General features: G+C 30.0%; 1 protein-coding gene across 1 annotated transcript; it reads right to left on the minus strand.

Moving 5' to 3' along the window:
• Positions 1–1242: 1242 nt before the first annotated feature.
• On the minus strand, positions 1243–20879 carry LOC126768894 (protein scarlet-like). The gene is made up of 12 exons (XM_050487304.1): positions 20665–20879; positions 15475–15703; positions 13321–13369; positions 12062–12245; positions 5721–5873; positions 5225–5463; positions 4098–4308; positions 3340–3368; positions 3149–3254; positions 2846–3076; positions 2268–2403; positions 1243–1723 (listed from the first exon to the last, which is right to left on the minus strand). The coding sequence occupies exons 2-12, from the start codon at positions 15680–15682 to the stop codon at positions 1335–1337; spliced, it is 1935 nt and encodes a 644-aa protein (XP_050343261.1). The 5' UTR covers positions 15683–15703; positions 20665–20879; the 3' UTR covers positions 1243–1334.
• Positions 20880–21690: the final 811 nt, after the last annotated feature.

The following is a 21690-nucleotide window of genomic DNA, read 5'->3' on the forward strand; positions in this document are numbered from 1 at the left end:
TAAATAAAGGGAAGAATGTATAACCTTAAATTACGTTCAGTTTTGTAACTGAATATTATATTTAAGCAAATAAATTAAATCAATTACTGACACATTGGTATTTAAGGACTGGGCAACCGCACAGCATATAAATAGGCTAATATTATACGAATTTATGGTGTGAGGCAGTATATTATCGTCTCCTTGTGGCGTAGTTCCTGTTGTTCCGAATATTTTTAATTACAATACAGATATTATTTAAATGTATTAAAATTTTTGAAAGACCATTATATTAAAATAAAACTTTTTACCTTATGTAAGGCCATATAAGTAAGTTCATTTGTAATGAATGCAGTCTCTTCTTCCGCGGGAAGCTTATATACATTAGGCTATATGCCTACATAGAAAATAATCGAAAACTTACTTATAAAAATATTGATTTTCACTTTTCTCATAGCCATTCCATTTTCCAAAGCTTAAGTAAATAAATAATAAACGTATAATAAATAAAAAGAGAAATCGGATAATAGAAACACACAATTTACTACAAAGAGTTCTTTACTTAAATTAAAAATTCAAACATTCGTTCGTGTCCTTTTTACATTTATTCGACATTTGTACTGATTATTTTATACAACATTTCTAATTTAAACGATTCTGCCAGGAATAATAATCCAACAGCCCGGGGTATAAGATTCCTATGGACATGATACATGGAAAAAATATAAATTTTGGTACCACGATCTTGACCGGAAGTGATTTTCACTTACGTCATCTCAAACGAAATTGTATACCCCAGCTGTCCATCTATCAAACACTTGTTATATTTTGAACACCAAAAGGGATATTTTTAGTCCTTTCTAATTAGATTAATTCATTGTGTCAGAATCAGCACCAGCTTACATTTATTTAAAAGATTTACTAGCTTAGATAACATCTAATACAATACCTTCAATATTGCTTATAAAGTGGATTATAGATGTACGATATTAAACTATAAAATGACCGTTTTAAAGTTCCTGTTTATACTCGGCTCGTCGCCGACATTCGCCAGTTGAGCTCTTACCGTTATGCGATGTCGTCCACATATGAGGCCTTGATGAGGCCTTTTAAGGTGTTATTTAATTTCAAAATCAACAAAAATCTATCACCCACTTAATTATACACAACGCAGACTTAGAATAAACGTCGTAAGTTATGTGTAGAATTTTATAAATGTTAATTGATTTTATCCATTTTAATTTATAGTTTTTTATGCAATACGAAAAAATAATACAAACATTCGCCATTTAAAAAATTTAAGATTAACGTAACAGTGAACACAATGCATATAAGCCTACAGAGTTTGAAATATCCTAATAAACCGGAGTGCCTCTACTCCTCTTTATAACCATTATGAACGCAATCAGATGCGCCACGCAGTACATAACCAATAAACATATGCAGTTCCTCCAGAAATTCTCTTCCCCGAAACCGAATCTCCTTAACACATCCGGACCAGTTTTGATACACGGCATGCCCTTGATATTAACGCAGTTGATAGACTCAATAGAGTCCCATTGAATTATTGATATAGACTCTACCCCATAGTAGAAACCAGATACATACTTCAGCCATGAAATGTATGGAGAAGCACTCCCCAGATTTAAGTAAATACCAGAGAACATTGTTCCGATAAGATCAAATGGTACTGACACAAGTGCTGCAGTTTCCATTTTGTCGAAAACAGACGACAAAAATGAACCTAAAAAGAAAAAAAGGCAATAAATACACTGATATATGTAAAAAAAAAAAAATTTGAGATTAATACAGTTAATTTAATGCTAATTTATTTTGTTTGCTTGGGTTGATTTAAATGTTTTTATCTTGTAATGTATCTCGAATATCTATACTTGGAAACTGTTTTTTCGTTATGTTTTAATAAATAATAATATTATTTATTATTATTATTCCTTACATAAATATATAAATAAATAAAATAAAATAAAAAATTATTGAAAATACAAGTTTCCATCAGTAAATCTATTTTACCGATTCAAACATCATATTGCTAAACAGTGACGGTTAAATAGCGAGTATTTTATCAATTAAAAAAATAAACTTGATCGTATCCGTAATAAAATGCATTTTAAACCAGTTTTTCCTATTTGTAAACAAAATTACTTCAAAGGAAAACATACATATTTTGTCATGTATTGAAAAGTAAATATTGGTATGATTTTTTCTAAGAAAATAGTTAAACTTATTGAGTATTTGACAAATATAGTAGAATAATGATGAATATATACCGTATGCATTCGCGTAGTTGGCGCAGAGGACGCACACGAAGCAGATTCCGAGCCAGTTCATGAAGCCCCCTTGAAGTCCAGCCACCGTGAATACAAGCGACACGAATAAAATAGGTTCGATTACGGCTCTTGGAATCTACAAATAATTTTAACTATAATTTATAAAACTAAGAAACAAGTGTACAATGTAATGTATAGGTCAAAACAAACCAAAAGAGCTTAATTTGTGGAGTTTACTAGTAGCTATTGATAAGACCCTTATCTTTCGAAGGTTCTAGTAGTCACCTCTAAAGTAGTAAGTTATTGTGTTGTCATTTGAACTACATATGTACAATATCTAAATTGCACTCTTTGAATTTGAGTGTACCGAATACCTTTTAGCGATTAAATTACACTTTCATGATTTAAAATTTATTCTCAATTGTGGCAATATTTCTTTACATTTAGAAACGCTTCAAAATCTTCTGATATGAAAATATGACAAATACAATAAAAATGTTGTTTGTTTTAAATTAAATAAATACTTATAAATAATTTTATTTAAAGACCTTAGTTATAAAACATAAGTTAATACATACCCAAAATATCATCTTCGAAAGATAATATGGTAATGGCGCGTACAATCCGCTTGCTGTTTCTCGCAAAAGAATGGGTACTTCGCTTGGAAAAGTAATGAAAACCGCATAGATAAAAAGAAAAATTGTCTCCGTGACCATCAGGTATAAAAGACCTTCAGCATTTTGTATGTCACGCTGATCTAATTCTTCGAAATGGCCTACGTAGGGCACGGAAATGATGAGACCGACAAACTGCGGAAGGAAAATGTTATTAAGAAAATTAAAACTCAGTAAAATCTACTGCAAATGACCTTTAATTCTTACCATGAGAAGGAGAAATTCCGCTATCCATATGGATTTATTATGTTTTATTGACAATATATTTCTCCACATTAACCAATAAAATTGGACAAAGTAGTTCACTTTGACTCTGGAACAAAGTCAAGTTTAATTTAAAAAAATTATAAGTACTTTTAATGAAATTTAATAATTTGCTTACATTTATTAATACTTACAGAGTAAGATATCGTTCGAAGTATACATTCTAGAAAAAAAAAACTGAATTAGTAAAATTGCTTATATTTTTAATTAAAATAACTAAATACATCGGTCATTTTCTCACTTTGTATATCAGTCGTTAAAATTTAAAAACCACCTTAGGGCGATACCCTGCTACCCTATTTTGATTCATTTATTATACAGTTTAAATGTTATAATTTTTTGTAGTAAATGAGTAATTTATATTCAACACTTTATTAATTAAATATATAAATGAAACGCTAAAATTTGCTTTAATTTTGTTCTGCATCTGTGTAAAAAAACTTCAGCGACTAGTAATACGCGTTTTGTTTTGGTACTTTCGACCGACGGCAAACAACAAATTACTACTTGCATGTTCCATACATGGTCATTCAACTTTCATTTGTACTTTTAAATAAAATATAATTGACATATAAAAATTAAACCACGATCACCTTTTTTTTAAAGAAGTTGATATAATATATTACTTTATGTAACTTGAAAATGTTATTTCCATTATTATGACCATTAAATATAAAGTCAAGATCAGTTTGAAATAAATATGATAAATATAAAACAACTAAAGTGTTATAAATATTCGAAATTTTAATATATTTTTTAAAACTTAATAAAAATATAATATAATTAAATATTTTTTACAATTTTATAATTTGAGCTCTTTATCCATTTTACTATAATGGTAATGGTAATAATAACAAAATTTATATTTAACGTTATTCATAATAAAACTAACCTTTGCGTCTACCGTTCCGTTAAAATATTCTATCTCGTCCTTGACATCTCCAACACGGCTTTCAATGTCGGTTGCTATATCCGATCTTTGATATTCGTTGCATATGCGTCGGATTCTCTCGCGACTCTCCATTTCCTTATCAATCTCAATCCCGAGTAAGGTAACGTAATATTCAGCTGCATTAAAACCCATTGGACACTTGTAATTCATGCTATTAGGGACAATTAATGATGAAATTAATGTTCTATAACTTTAAAACCAATTCTATTTATTAAGACTAATTAATTGATATACCCCCCAAATGCTGAACCTTGAAATTATTGTCATATTTGATCATGACGACCATGCAGTGTCCGTTTGTAAAATATGTAATAACATTTCATACCTAGATTTTTATTTGACTTTTTACTGTATGTACTTAGTTGTTCAATATTCCACTAATCACTCGATAACAATTTGTTTGACCAAATACTTGTATTCGCAAATATTACAAATAATTTATTCATTCATGACCTGAACCAGCAAATAACTCAAATGTGCCAAAACATTGCAACAGCAATATAAAACAACTAACATATTTGCCAAATTTAACTCCTTTAATGTGATTCTAAAACCAGACCAGTGGACGGAATCACGTATTTGCGTTTCTTCTTATCTGTCATATATATTTAATTGGAGCAAATGTAAACAAAATGGTTCTCAACATATTTTTTTACTTTCACCAGTACTTCATTAAGTACTGGTGTTACATGTTCGCGTAAATAACTTATAATCGAAGACGATAAAAAATATATATTGAGTACGAACGGGATCATAAAGTTTTTAGGTATGAAATAAATCAATATGAAAAATCTAAAATAATTTAAACGGAATTCGTAAACATGAAAAAAAAATCAACATAACTAAATATGAAGGTGCCGTAGCATATCAAAACATTTACGGTCTTACTTATATACGTTGTTTATGAATGATTAGTTAAACAATGCTGTGTCTCCTTCTTTCGAATGTCAAATCAATAATGATAGAAAAAGCAAAATCTGTGTTGAACTAAACAGCCAAGTAACGTTAAGTAAAATGAAGTAAATAACGTTAAGTGAGACTGTTAGGTCGGTTTTATTATTACTTACGAGGCAAAGAACTGATCCGCTTGTTCAATACTTCCATGGAAGGCTATTCGTCCATTTGCCAATAGCACAACCTGATGAAATAATTCAAACACTCCTGAAGCGGGCTGATGTACGGAACATATGACCAGTTTCCCTCCAATCGCTAGTCTTCTGAGACGTGAGACAACAGCGCTTGCTGCCGAGCTGTCCAACCCAGTTGTAGGCTCGTCACAGAACAATATGGGCGGGTCGTTCAGAAGCTATTAATGAAGAAATTAACTATTTAGTTTAAAATGACAAATATTAAGGTTAAAGAAAAATTAAATAAAAAAAAAATATTGTGTTTAATTTATCTTTTTTTTATAAAGATTTAGGAATATTTCCAATAATTATTTAGTTTCGCCAGATAAACACCTTGTACAGAATTACTCCTTTATTAAGATGACCAACAAGTTATACGGTACATTTTATGATTAAATAATTTATAATCCTAATTACTTAGACTTTTAAAACTTACCTGAACTGCCAATGCAACACGTTTCCTTTCGCCTCCGGATAGCGCTTTTAATTTTGTACTTGTGCATGCCATAACTCCCAAATCACCAAGCAATTGTTGGATACGCCTCGAGCGCACAGATGCTGTCGAACGTTTGTCCATCATGAGACGAGCCTGATTGAATTAAAAGAGTATTTGAAGAATTTTCTTTCATTATAGCTAGATAGCCTGATACATTGAAAGTGGAAAAAGAAGCATTAAACACAACCAAATACATCAAAGATAAAATGTTTGTCTGTGAACCATTTAACAAAGCGTTAATTTGTTTTTCAATTTATAGCAATGTTTTAAAATTAAATTTGAATTAATTATACAGATACTATACGGAAGAAAGTTTTTTTTTTAAGATTTATTCATAAATTGCAAATCCGATTGATATATATAATTCATTAATCAATTCAAAAATCCATAGAAGTTTCTGGCTTGAAGGTGAGGTTAAATAGATTTTGATTGTAAGTATTGATTTTAGTTGTAGATTTTAACACTTCCATGTGCCGGAAAAAACTTAATGTCGTAGGTCTGTTATCATCGCAGTTGTATTGTATCAGGATTATCAAAGTGAGAAATTATATAGGCGATGTTGCCTTGTCTTCTGACAGTACCCGCAACGGTGGATTCGGTCAGAAGGGCTTCAAATGCAAAACGTTATTAAAAATAAACAATGCAGTATGTGTTGTTTTTAACTGATTCAGGTACTACATATTTTTATGTAATCTTTTTGTATTGTATTTTATCTATTTGAATATTTAACACATTTTTGTCTTAAATTTTTGTTCATTACTAGTCGATTCTATTTATTTTTATATATTATACTTATGTACTTTGAAGATAAAAATAAGTAATAACTATTTTAAAAATCACATTAAATTCTTAAGCCGTGTTTTAAAATCTATTTCAACTAAAGCTAAAAGTTGCTGGTTAAGCCGGTAGATATTTAAAAAATTCCTATTCGCAGAACTTGTGATATTTAAGTTTTATAAAGTTTTATATTATGTAAATCTTGATAGGAATAACATTTACATATGTGAGCCAAATTGTATATAAAGCATTAAAGAATTATATTATATTAAATTTGATGTCTATTTATAAATCTTAAAATGTAAAACGTATCTTAAAATAATAGTGATTAACCTCACCAAAAATAGCTATTATATAGTGATTGTCTTATCTATTTTTCTGTCGGAATTTATAACCGAGTTCAAAAAAGGTTTTAAATTCGTCCCAAAAGTTTTTATGATGTGTACATTGCTGTTGGTCTTATATAATAAGTTAGGAAATTATCAAAATCAATAGCCGAGATGGCCTAGTTAGAACGCGTGAATCTTAACCGATGATCGTAGGTTCAAACCCGGGCAAGCACCACTGAAGTTTAATGTGCTTAATTTGTGTTAATAATTCGTCTCGTGCTTGACGGTGAAGGAAAACATCGTGAGGAAACCTGCATGTGTCTAATTTCATTGAAATTATGCTACATGTGTATTCTACCAACCCGCATTGGAGCAGCGTGGTGGAATAATCTCCAAACCTCTTCAAAAGGGACAGGAGGCCTTAGCCCAGCAGTGGGACATTAATTGGCTGTTACTGTTCTGTACGTCGACTGATATCGATAAATAATATATGTAAAATATATCAGATAGGATATAAATTTACTTTAGGGGTAATTTTTATACAAATTTTGTAAATATCATAAAACGGACTCCATGAAGCATCTTTTGGGATAGTTTTTAATATTTTTTTTGTTATTTTATATCATAGTTCTAATATTATTAATCTGACATTGAAATAAATTAAAGTAATATCTGATGAAGACGATGGCGGATATTGTTTTATGCAAATAAACTCGTTAAATCCTTTCCTAATCTGTTCAGACTCTACGCTTTTTATATCATTAATATTTTATTTATAGATTCGTGAGAATGTAATATTTTTGTCGAATAATGTTTCTTGTTTTTTCCCATTGAGCAATAAAATTATATCTGTGAACTGTGACATTTGCTAATAAAAAAACGAAATATGTAAATTTATTTTATTAAAATTTAAGGGATTATAATTCAAAGTTCCTGATTGATTCAATACATCATTTAACTATAACATAAAACATGATTATAATTTACATAAATACTTTACTTGAGATTATATTTTGTGTATATTATTATTTCCATTATTATATTTTACGCGACTGTAATGTCGAGTAAAATGAATTTCCTGTATTTTTTATTTTTTTATCATTAAAATTAAATACTTTTTACAAGAACATACGTGACGTACGTAATATGTTATTTCAGTTATAATAGTTTCACCATCGAGTCGAAACCATTGAAGCAAGAATATGAATTTAATATAATTATAGCGTTATTTTATTTATACACAGCAAGCTTTTTTTATAAAATGTATTCTTAGAAACAAAATATGTGTTAAAATGTTTTATAAAGATATTATACTTGGAATTCGTAGTATAAAAATTTAATATTTATTCGATTTGTAATGTAATTAGATAATTGTTGTCATGTGGATTTATTTATATTAATTTCTACAACTACAAGTACAAGTTGTACAAACTACTTCTACCCGATACTGGCGACAAGATAGTATCCCTTACAAGTTCTTACTATATTATTGATTTATGAATCATTGAGTTCATAATAAATAAAACAACATCACATTTGAAAGAAGATCCGCTAAGTGTTATCCACAAAGTAAGTTTTAATTTCTTTGGAATGTTAGTTAATACGGTAGTTCTATATCATCATACTATGCTAAAAATGGCGAGTTTTATTTGTTTGTTTATTTTTTTTTCTGGATTAAAGCAAAATTTAATACGATCGGCATGCAACATTATAATTCTAATTTAAGAACAGATTGAACTATATTTTACATTGTAAGGTTATCGTTACATGTTGTTTTTTTTTTAATTTAAAGTCTTATCAATAGAAATATATATTTTTTGTAATTAAAAATTACTGTTTTAAACTTAGCAAATTAGACGTGTTTGGGAAGTGATATCGTTCCGATTGATAAAATATTTGGTATATGTTTTACTCAATCCATGTAAAATAAGAAAGAAAAATACTTTTTTATTTATATATTTTTATACAAAAGGTAGTAGTAGAGGCAAATGGGCCACCTGATGGTAAGTGCTTACCGTCCGAAGACATTGGCGCTGGAGTAAATATTAGCCGTTCCTTACATCGCCATTGCGCTATCAACCTCGGGAACTAAGATGTTATGTCCCTTGTGCCTGCCTTAAAACCGGAACACTAGACGCACACTAGTTTACTAGATGGTACTGTCACCTGCATCAAGCCTGTATGCGTGAAGAATAAACCAACAAAACTTAAAAAGTCTTATGAGGTATGATATATCTATCGATCTCCGATTGTGATCTTCAGTAAGTTAAAATTAATATGTAAATTTTTCCACAGCTGGCCAAAGGCATTCTCTTCTTTTGAATAAATGAGCTTATTCCATCACGTTACTCCAATGCAGGTTAGTATTTTATACATATGTTTGTGGCAATTTCATCTGCAATAATATGTGATGTTTACAATGTTTTTTCAATTCATTGTTACACATAATTAATATATTTATCATTAAAAAAATGAACCAACAAAAAAAAAACACTTGTAATATAAAAACCATAACATAAAAAGTTAAATTATGTTATCGAAAAAATAAAAAGAGGCTCATAATACAAAATCCCCGTTATTAAAAAATAAATAAGTTTAATAAAATAATTTAAAAAACGAAGTAGGTTTCGAATTTTTTGGGTTGCTGTCGTTATCGTTTTTGGAAAATGTCTTTAATTTTTATTTGACAGCAGGATTCCATTAAGCGCTGATATTTCGCAACGCAACTTTTAAATTTTAAATAAACAAGTTTCGAAAAATGTAATGACTTTAATTTGTTTTGTTTTTTATTATTATTATGGCATGCACCGAGACATTATTGTTAAATGAAGATTAATGATAATCTGGGACTAATAAAACATTGATCTAATCTTTCTGGCTTGGTATTTACCTCTAAAAGAAAAAATGCTTTGATTTATAGAATATTAGACATCTAATTAATAAGAAAAATAATTGTTTATTAATATAGTATTACATTAAAAATTGTATAGAAAACCCAACCCAGGGTAAATATGTATTGTACCAGCCCTGGACTTAAGAAATCCAAGGCTCCTAGTCACTTTGACAGGTTAGAATAATAGTAAGCCTAGGGATAAATTCGGGGCTGCATTTGCAAATAGTTCGTTCTCGATGAAAAATGAACTCGATTGTTTTGAATTTAAATGGTCATATATATGTAACAATCGCAAAAAAAAATCGGTTTTCAAATATTCAATCAAAGTAACTATTGCGGTCAAAGGTATATATATGTTTCAAAGACATTTTGACATCAGATAATGACATCATTTATTTATTCATAAAGGTAGCTAGGTGGATAAATGCTCCGGAGCGGCGGTGCATTAAGAAAAAATTCCTGGAAAAAATGGGTTCTTTAGAACAAGGCACGTTTTTCACGTGGCTTAAACCTATAAATTTTACCAGCCCTTAATCTGATTAATACGGAAATGATAATGATGACTGAAGAATGACGTGACTTGTGAAAGAAAGATTCGCAAAACAAAATAATTATTTTGTATCTAATAAAAAATATTAATTTATAGAATTTTTTTTTTTTTTTTATAGAATAGGAAGGTGGACGAGCATATGGGCAACCTGATGGTAAGTGGTCACCAAACGCCCTTAGACATTGGCATTCTAAGGAATGTCAACCATCGCTTATAGCCAATGCGCCACCAACCTTGGGAACTAAGATTTTATGTCCCTTGTGCCTGTAATTACACTGGCTCACTCACCCTTCAAACCGGAACACAACAATATCAAGTATTGCTGTTTTGCGGTAGAATATCTGATGAGTGGGTGGTACCTACCCAGACGAGCTTGCACAAAGCCCTACCACCAGTAATTAACAACTATGCAGGCCAATAAAACATATTTTAGACGAGCCGGTTGGTGTGATTGGTGGATGCTTGCCTTTCACGCCGAAGGTTGTGGGTTCGATTCCCACCCAGGTCAGATATTTGTGTGCATGAACATATCTGTTTGTCCTAAGTCTGGGTGTAATTATCTATATAAGTATGTATTTACAAAAGAAAAATATGGTTTTGGTATAAGTATAGGTATCTGGTTTCCATAGTACAGATCTGACAAGCTTAATAAAATTAATAATAAAATCAGATGGCCTTGTGTCAAAAATGTCCCGGGATATTATTAAACAAAGATCAATACACGGAATAAGATGTATTTTTGATAAAATTTACAGTCAAATTCACAATATCTCATGTGCTTTAATTTTCGCAATTTCTTTCTTCATCCGAGATCTGTGTTCTTTATAATGGTAATTAAAAAGAACAGAAAATTTGGTATTGCTAGAATATAACTTTGTTTAATAAAAAAGTTGCTCTTGGGCCTCTGGTCCACAGCACCGGCCATGTCATGTCTAAGCATGCTCTATATAGATTATGTGTGTGTTTATATACATATAATCAAGATAGAATATATAAACGAATGACAGTGTCTTTCATACTAACAATATTCAAAACATTACACGGCTGTATTTTTATTATAATATTTAAGAAGCCGCTATATTTTATTCAAAAATAACGTTTGAAAGTTAATTTTATTATACGACACGATTCAAAAGCATCTAATTGTATAAACAACTAACGGCTTAACAGAGCTCACCTCCAACGGTATTTATTCATTATGTTAATACATAAATAACTTTCCGTTTTCATTATACTTTTGAAAATAAGCAAACGACCACTCGAAAACCGGTTGAAATGAATACTTGTAACAACTTGAAACTACTTCTAGACTGCAATTATGTAGCTTGCTGTAATATTATTTAGTTCCTAGATTATCAAGGACGACTCTGTTTATTACTGTCTTTATCCACTAACTTGTTATTCATACGCTTCGCTGCGTGTTGATTAAGCAAATAAAAAACTTTACACCCCTATTCCATGATATAAGAACCCGTTCAACTGTTTGGACATAATGATGTGGGCAATATAATACGTTTTTAATAATAGTCGCATTAATATATTCATTAATGCTTTTGTATATATTACTTTTCATATAATAACATAAGCAAGTATTTAATTTACATGAATGATTAAGAGTATTAAAATTAGAATAAAGAGACAGTACTTCAAAGTAATCTTACATACAAAATATATATTAATAAATACGAATAACACTCAGTTCTTTATTCCACATATCAGAAAGGTCACTCACCATGAACTCCATGTGTTCAGCAACGGACAAATCGTCGATAGACAAATCCTCTTGCGGTACGAAGCCAGAGATGCGGGCGATGAGGTCAGCCCCAGCGAGGCGCCCATTCAACATCAGGTAACCCGACATCGCGCTCTTATCTCGACGGCTGATGGCCGCGAGTAAAGTGGTCTTGCCGGCCCCACTAATGATATTAAAAGTTTTTTTATAAAACAACAAACCAAAACACGCATAGGACTTAAAAAACTTTTTATGGCTTTTTATATATTTCGGTTACTCTCTAGGGCTGAGCGGCCTGAATACGGCGTCGATCTATTACAAATAGATCGTAAATTAGCTAAGGTACTGCTTACCTTTTACTAATAAAATAAATTCCTAAATGTGCTAGCATTGAACGATGATATCAATGTATGTACATTTACATGTGACTATACATTATTGTAACACGTCACACATGGTTTACTTTTTATTGGAAGTTCATGATATATTTGGCATAATGTCATTTTCGCAGTTTCATCGAATATATACCTGAATAAGAATCGGCACATCCCTAATCTATAGCGTCTCACAATTATACTGAGTTAAAGAATAAAACTATAAACTCGTCAGTGAATACGTAAGAAAACTTTTGACTTTTAAACGATAATTATATTAATTATCATTATTGACTAAAGCAAGCATGAATTATAATGTACGTTCAAGTAACTTTATGACATTTCACTTTCGAAAACGTAAACAGGTTTCGATTTGGTTTTTCAGCTCTCGTTATTATTTTTTTATATATATATAATTGGTAAAAATCAATACTATTCATACTTTCGATCATATTAAAAAATTTATTTTTAACTTGTACTTGTCTCGTCAATTCTAAGAAGGGTTAAGTATAATATGATCTTTTCTGTTTTTGAAAAGTTCTTTAAGAACATTTTAAAATTACATAATCACTTGACTTGTCATTTAATATATTTTTTCAAGTTCAATCGTAAACTTTAAGCATATTTTTCCATACTAACAAAGAGAAGAATGATTTAAAAGTCAGTATGAAGCTGCGTGGTGGAGATCTTAACCTCTTCCTTAAAAAACGAAAAGGATGCCTTAGATGAATATCGACTTGTAAAAAAAGCCTTTTAATATTATTTTTAGTCAAAGATACGATATCCCCTTCCATCTATAATCATTCATGGATTCATAATTACTTAATCTTTGTAAATAATTTATATAATAAAATTTGACCTTATAGAAGAATCTTAAGCGCTCACCTTGAACCCATTAAAGCCACCAAATTGCCGGACGAGACGATTCCGCTTACTGGAAATAAAAAAGAAACCATAAGGATTTAATTATACAGCTAAGAGCCGAAATGGTCCAGAGGATAGAACATAAGGGTCTTAAAAACTGGTCGTGGAAACCGGGTAATGATGCTGATGAGTTCTGAGGGCGAAGGAAATACGAAAGCGTCAGATAAAATATCTATCTATCAAATCAAACAGGAGGAGTAAGGAGTGAATTCTAAACTTATTCTTAAGAGGAGAAGAATTATTACAGTTACCAGTATTGTTACTTTTTAGAGCTGTTACTTCTTTTCTCTTTTTATATCCGCGTATTGTTAAATATATTTTTCTTAAATATATAAGCAATATCCATAAATAACATAAAAAATATAATTGAAACTTGATATATATAGATCGATTCGCTTGTTTTACATCTTTACCGGTATTACATCTTAATCGATTACTCAGTGACTTAAATAATTACATATAATTTACTGCTTCGAAAAATACATTGATGACAAGGGATATGACGTAGCAGTAATTTAAGATATTTTAAATTGAGACGCAATTATGAACAATCATTTTTCGCAAGGAAATAATGTAATTCTAACATTTTATCGAACAACAAAAAATGCAGATTAACTTATACAATAAACTAACTGTATTGTTTGATATTTAAAATCAATATTTTAACTAAGTATAATCATAAAAACGGTATATTTCAAAGATTAATCCTATTATTAGTTATCCGATCTATATAATTACAGTAAAGTGTCGCATACGAGAAGTATACGCGTACGGCATATAATTCCTTTGAAACCAGTTCGCAATTAAATTTTATTTAAAATAATTATCTTAGTGGTTTGTGTTCACCTCCTTTAAAAAGGACTTGTCAACTTACTTGTTTTAAAAGGACTTGACAATTTAGTATTTTTGATAGTACATTACATACATTAGAATGTTATTCGATCGATAAGACGACTATTACATTTGTATTTATATTGTATTCAATAGTATTTATTAGCTAACATTTTTAATTGTCGATTATTCTGTGTAATTCGAAAAAATGATCAGAAAATCAAATCATAGTTAAAACTTTTAGCAAGATAAAATTGACTCGTATGTCTGGCAGTTCACCGCTTTACAGCGCCACTATATTTTGCAATTTTATTTTTAAAGCTAAAGCTACCTGGTGAGGATAATTTTTGTCCTTAAAAACATGTATTATTATAAAACTTAGTATAGTGAAACTTATTGGATTCTAGCATAACTATGAATTATCGCTTCGACAAAACAAATATGTTGTTTGAATATAACGTTCATTAGTCAAGTCATTGCGAAGTTACAAAATCACTAACAGACGTACTAACGATTATGTATCTATATAAAGTTATACTGACGTTATATTACGAGATACTAGAGGCTATTTGATTAACCTTTCAAGAAGCAGTAACATGCCCGATTAACGATACAAATACCTATTGCATAGTTAAAAGATATTTTATTATAATACTATTTTTTCAATATTAGTATAGGTGAGCTCAACTTTTAAGCTTGTTTTAAATTCTGTAGGCAACCTTGGCATAACTTGAAGCGACTTAGTAAACTGTAGGAATCTCATTGAAACATAATATTATGAATAAACTTGTCTTTATAATCTGTCCGCTTAACTTTATAATCGTTTCATATTACAAAATGTTAAATTATTTAATTTAGAGGTAACTTAGCATTGAAAAATTGTGAACAACTTTAGTTACGCTGTTACTTAATATATAACAGATTTCATATACATAGGTAATTATGTACAAAAAATAATAATACAATTAAAGACAGCAATTAAGTAAGCTAAATCGGTTCGTGGTATTTTTTTCTTTCTTAATAGGGCTATTACCTCCCATATATGTACGTCTTGTGACGTCATATATAAGATGAAAAAAATTAGATTTTGAATTCATATGTTATTATTTACAAAAAATATTTTTATTGCCTTAAATAGCGGAACCGTAAAGTTAATGAAATATTTAAAGCTCATTATCAATACAATAGCACACAAACAAATGAATGAATTGTTGGAACTATTTATAATGCATGGTTATCGGCCTTTAAATTATAAGAAGAAAGAAAAAATATATAAAGTCTTACCTCCATGTAGTACTTTCACTTCTTCATATATCGCTGATCTCCATATACTTGTTTGGATTTTTTTCTTTCTGTACACTGATAGGTCTTTCCATGAGAGCGTGAGGTTCTCAGGCGTGTCACCGAGCCCAGCCATCTCGTCATCCTCCCAGTTCACGACGGCGCCCGTTAAGACGTTGCGTGTAGGGATTTTTAGACCGAGATCCTTCATTGTGATGTTACGTCATTTGCACTGTGGACCAAAATTAACAGATATAATGTGGTAATTACACATTTTTCTAATTGTTTGCAGTATTTCCTATTGAGAAAAGATTAGTAACTTAGACTACAATCGCTTTACTTATAAATTTTGTATAGCGGATGTTTACTTTATACGAATTTTACTCGTACCAAATCGGCAAGTATCTTATATTATATATTCGAGGAAAGTACATACACTCCCGGAAATTAATGAAATAAATTGTCAAAAAACCAATATGATCTTTCAAATTCTGAAGAGTAAGCGAATGAGAAGCGTCAGATATAGTTCGTTTAAAAATATTCAATTAAATCTTACATGCCGTCTCACACTTAATTCTTATCCGGCCTATAGACGTGTCAATTGAGTTCAGTTACGAGATATATTTTTTCATCTCGTCATAACCGGTAGTCAGCTAACCACAAAGCATTCTTGGTATTGTACATTGTTGCAATATATTTTCATCTAATAAAACAGAATATCTATACTATAATCTTGTATATTATATAAAAGTAAAAAGAGTTATTTAATAAAAGTGAGTTAACAGCAGTACTATTTTGTAAGAACTCACTTTACAACACAACTCACTAAGACGATACACTATTTTGATGCGTCTATTCTTGAAATGTTATTATTATTATGGTCAATATCGCATATCACTTTCTGACATTTCATGACTATTTTTTTTCGGTGAATTTTTTCTTACAGAATCTTCTTATAAAACGTTATAATATATTTATTGATAAATTCAATTTCAAGTGTTGATTTTATAATAAAACCGAACGGACTTGAGTAATGATTTCCCGTTAAAAACCATAGTTTAAATAAGTCATCTTATTGTATATTTCTAAAGTTTGCAAAAGTTAAAATAGGATAGTTGACTAGTAATTAATATCATTATAACTTCTACATTTTTATTTATAATACACCTCTATAAAATTGTATACATTTTTATTGTTATCTAAAATGGGTGAAGGTTTAAAATCAAAAGCCAAAAGCTTTGAAACGCATTTACCCTTTAAGATTATGGTGTGGAATATTATTTACATTATTAGAATATTAAATTAATGGTTTTTTTTTAAATTAAGATCATCAATATTATACTTTAGGGTTATTAAATTTCAAGTTTTCTTAGTTGCACTACACTAACCTTATTTTATTATGAACTTAATCGCCTTCAACTTTCTTTTAATAATACTTATTTCGAAAGTAAAAAAATACATAAAATTCAAGACCTTAGTTATTTTAGTTATTACATTTTGATTAAAAGTATGAAATAAAGTTAACGTTGATTTAAATGGTATCATTTATAACAAATAATGAACATATTTTACATATTAAATGTACTAAAATTATAATTGTTAGTTGTTTGAAAGATTTTAAAAATTTAGACATAGAAGTTACCTTTTTATCAGTAATTTATATAGGTACAATATTAAGTCCATATCGCTAATTTTTAATAATGGTAAGTGTTGACGTTGACCGGTCTACTGTAAATTCCAAATTCGAATTAATTTATATAAATGTGAAATTAAAACTAAAATATTACACACATACAAATATCCACGAATATACACATATGAATGCAAGACGCATGCATTAGAAATATAGACGTACATATATGTAGAGACCAACACGCATTGGAGCAGCGTGGTGGAATAAGTTCTAAACCTTCTCCTAAAAAAGGGAGAGGAGGCCTTAGCCCAGCAGCAGCAGCAGCAGTGGGACATTTCACAGGCTGTTACTATATACTATATATGTAGAGACACATGCTCTCTCGCTCTATTAGATGCCCGAATTTCTCTTTAATCCCTACATCTCTTTTATTCATTATCACATTTAGATATATCTATTTCACAATTCATGTCACAGAACCCTAAAAAAAACAACGTTTTGTAACAAACACTAAGCTGTTAATACGTCAATGACCTCGTGTAGAGTTACCGTTGACTAGACTCGGCAATCGATAAGTTTACGTTTCTTTTCTTAATTCAATTAATATTTATCTATCATACTTATATCTTAAGGGAGTATGTTTCTATATATATTGTGTCCTATTCCGGATTGAAGCAAAAAAAAAAACTATTTTTTCCGCATGGAACTCCCATGCATGCATGCAGCATGTTATGATAGTTTAAAGTTTGATAATGGATGTTGAGTATTTGTAATACCTAGGTTTATATGTTAGATATTTTTAAGATGTTTTTTGTCATCGTAGTCATAGAAAAATTATCTCGATCCGAGCTTTCAAACTTAACGCTACAAATTTAAAAGCTAAACAAAAACTTTAGATGGCACAAGAGACAAGATCTTCGTTTCCATGGTTATGGGCGCATTGGCGTTGTAAGGAACGGTTAATATATCTTTCATGGCCTATGTCTATGGACGGTGATGACTATGTAACATGAGGTGGGTGGACGGGCTAATCCGTCCGCCTACCTATAACATAAAAAAATTACCGTGTCCACTTTGCAATTTTGACAAATACTTTAAGTGATTCGCAGAGAATATTTTGCTTAATACCTATTATATCCACTTGTCATATTATTTGTTTATATTTCATTATTTCATAAAATATCAAAGAGTACCTAAAGCCTTAATTTTACCTTATACCTTGTATTTTTAAAATGATTTCACTTTTCTCTGGTTATCTTACACTTACAAACCATTTCTAATAAAAATTGTAATAAATATTCGTAAATGATTTTTATGTATGCTTCATATGTTTGTAATAATTGCTATTCAAACTTGAATAAACATAAATGATATAAAACCTCACACACAACATAGATTAACGTTTCAAACTACAAAACTCTAAAAACCATAGGCTTAGTAGCGATAAAGAAGTTATAACTCATATGTGCTGTAATTACATTTACAGGGTGGAAATATTCGAGTAAAGTATGACAAGTAATATTTACAAACTTTACAAACTTGCGGTAAGGTAGATTTTCACTCAGCGGTAAAGTTTCTACTAGTATCGATGTCCATTGACCACGGAATTTACTATTTAAATTCCAGCAAGGAATTTTCACCCATATTGCTTACAAGGCACAAGTACACTATTACACGGAGGCTATTAATATCGTAGAGCGCATCAAAATTTGTAACACGTTTAATTATTTGTGGTTTCGACTACATTATGAATTTATTTTATTATGTAATGTTATGCAATATTTATATAATTAAATTAAAGAGCTATTAAAATATATTCACCTATTCAATAGTTGTGCATTTTCTTTTATTTTTTTATTTTTATTTTAATTAAGTAGAACCTCTTATGTTTGACTTTACACAAAAATAAGCCATGGAAATATATGTATGGAGATTGTAGCTAATAATTTATCTCTCATTATATGTTACGAATCTTAAATATGACAACTTGTTTGTTTATTAATATTTAAAATTGGAAGATTGACGTGAGTCACCTGATGATAAATGATCATCATCGCACTTGGTACCTAAGATGTCATGTACATTGTGTCTGTAATAGGTTATATCGACCCAAACGAACTAACTTCAATTATGGACCAAAATATTTTTTTTCTTCGCTATACTACTTAAAAAACACTTTAGTTTAATCGAAAACTCTAGCGATAAAATCATTTTTAAAGTTTGTTATTACTTCTCTTTAATACATTTTTTTAATTGAGAAAAATCTACATTATATTAATATTTTTTTGTTTAACTGAAATAAAATTTAAATTACGTATTCACTAACAGACAACAATAAAACGAATCTTCTCGAATCAGCCGCCATGATGATCTATAAAAAAACCGAAAGTGTCAGAACATTTCCGGCCAGTGGGAGACGTCGCTTAGCAATAACGTGTCGTCTACATGATGTCTTATTGGATTGGATGATGGAATATTGGAGATGGTTACAAGCGGTTACTTTATATACCAAGTCCTATTGTCGCCATGTTCTTTAATCCTATAGAGGTTAACAAGCGACTCAGGCTATTCTATTCTAGGCATCTAGTCAATCATATTTAAATCTGATATTAATTACCTTTAGACTAGCAGTCATCTAGAGACTTATAGCCCAAAATTGCTTTCGTATTAATAATAAGTAAATAAAAAAATGTTCATGTAATTTTACAAGAATATTTTTAAATAAAATTGTAGGCGACATAATAAACGACGTAAGTTTATATAATTTTTATGTCGCTTTTTGTAATTTGCTATATACCAGCTACGAAATCTTCCATCTTTTGTCGGCTCATTAGATACTACTTTTAATATATATTTAATTGCCAAACATTAATCATAATGATAATAGACTTAGCATTAATACTTGACGGCTTATTATTTTGGTCTAGCTTATTTAAAAAAAAAATTAAATCGTAATTTAGTACTGATGGAAAAAATATAGAACATAAACTTAACATTTTTACCATAAATTAATAAGTATTTTATAAGTAGGAAAAATATTTGTTTTTCAAGTTTATAATATAAATATTCTAAAACACATTTAAAAATTGGTGTTTTTTTAATTCTTTCTATAAGCCCCTTACTCGATACTTAAAATTTATTTATCGCTAGCCCATAGATGTAATAGAATATAAGGATAACGCGCAGACTAAATCATAAAAAAAAAATTAAATTATTATAATATTAAAAATAAATTATCAGTTGCTACCCTTTAAATATCAATAAAATTGATTTTAAATTAAAGATAATTTTATTATTAGGTGTACTTAATATCGAATGGGATGGAGTTTAGATCAGGCATTTTAGTATACATCTTAGATGCCATAATCTCACAGAGTAAAAAGAGCACCCAAAAAAAAAACAATTTCCGATGTTCAATGAAAAAAAAAATATTATGAAATTTATTTTTATTTATTTATATCATAATTAATTATCCCTTATTTAAGTTCGTAATGTATTTCTAATATTATTATTACAAAAGATGTTTTCAATTAATCGTAAAAATAAATTAAAACACTCACCTATAGAGAACCGGTATATTTGTATCACATGCACTCGCTAGCACGCCGAAAAAAATAACATATAACAATATTATTGAATTGAAATAATTATTTAAAAAGTCACATGAAAATTAAATCACAGTATTATTACAATGTTGAACACATTTATTATATATTTTGTGTGGGGAGTTTCTAAACGTTTAAGCTATTATTGTCTGGTTCGACGTAGCGGCACCCGTCACCAACGAGTCTCTATATACGACTGACTTGTACGTCTAAAATCAAAATCGTTTCTGAATAAGATTTTTGGTTACATTTAGTAAATGTGCATTTCTCATTTCTTTTTTTTCTTCATATTATTTTCCTTATGTTTATGTTTATATTAAAACGTATGCACAATAAATATCTTGCAAATAAAAAAACAAAGCTCTCATTGGTGCTCCGTTATTCGAAATAGTTGCAATGTTGCAATAATTGGATATTACCATTAATTAAATTTTCAAGATCGATTGTGTAATTAATTAGATATGTATATAAATTAATTAGATATGTATATAATATGGTCCAGAGGGTGGATCTACCAGTTATCTGTCCGATAGCTGGTTGGAATCACTACGGGTACGCGACCCCGGACTGCTCTAGCTACTAGTGTCACATTCCTGTATCTTCCGTGGTCACAGTATCCTCACCCCTCTCCTTGATACGTTGTTTCCCAAAATTATCCCAGCGTCACGCCAAAGAAGAAGGAAAACTAATATTAAACCCGGAGCGGTGCCTCCGTTTAGGCGTAAGCCAGTCACCTGCGGCCAAACCAGCACCACACGTATTGACTCGTCATTCCTGCGGATCCTGCTGGGGAGGAGGAGAGGGTGGCATGGGTACTGGGCAAGCCCGTGTTGCCATAAATTCGCCAGGCCCAGGCGTAGCAGCATCCACGGAGAGGACACTTCGCTCACCTGTCTTGCAGGTGGAAAACAACACGGAGAGTGGCAGTCACCGGTTATAAGTCAGCACGAATAGGCGTAAGTGCGGACGCCAGGGGCCACT

Source organism: Nymphalis io, chromosome 1, assembly GCF_905147045.1.
Source record: "Nymphalis io chromosome 1, ilAglIoxx1.1, whole genome shotgun sequence".
Lineage (NCBI taxonomy): Eukaryota > Metazoa > Arthropoda > Insecta > Lepidoptera > Nymphalidae > Nymphalis > Nymphalis io.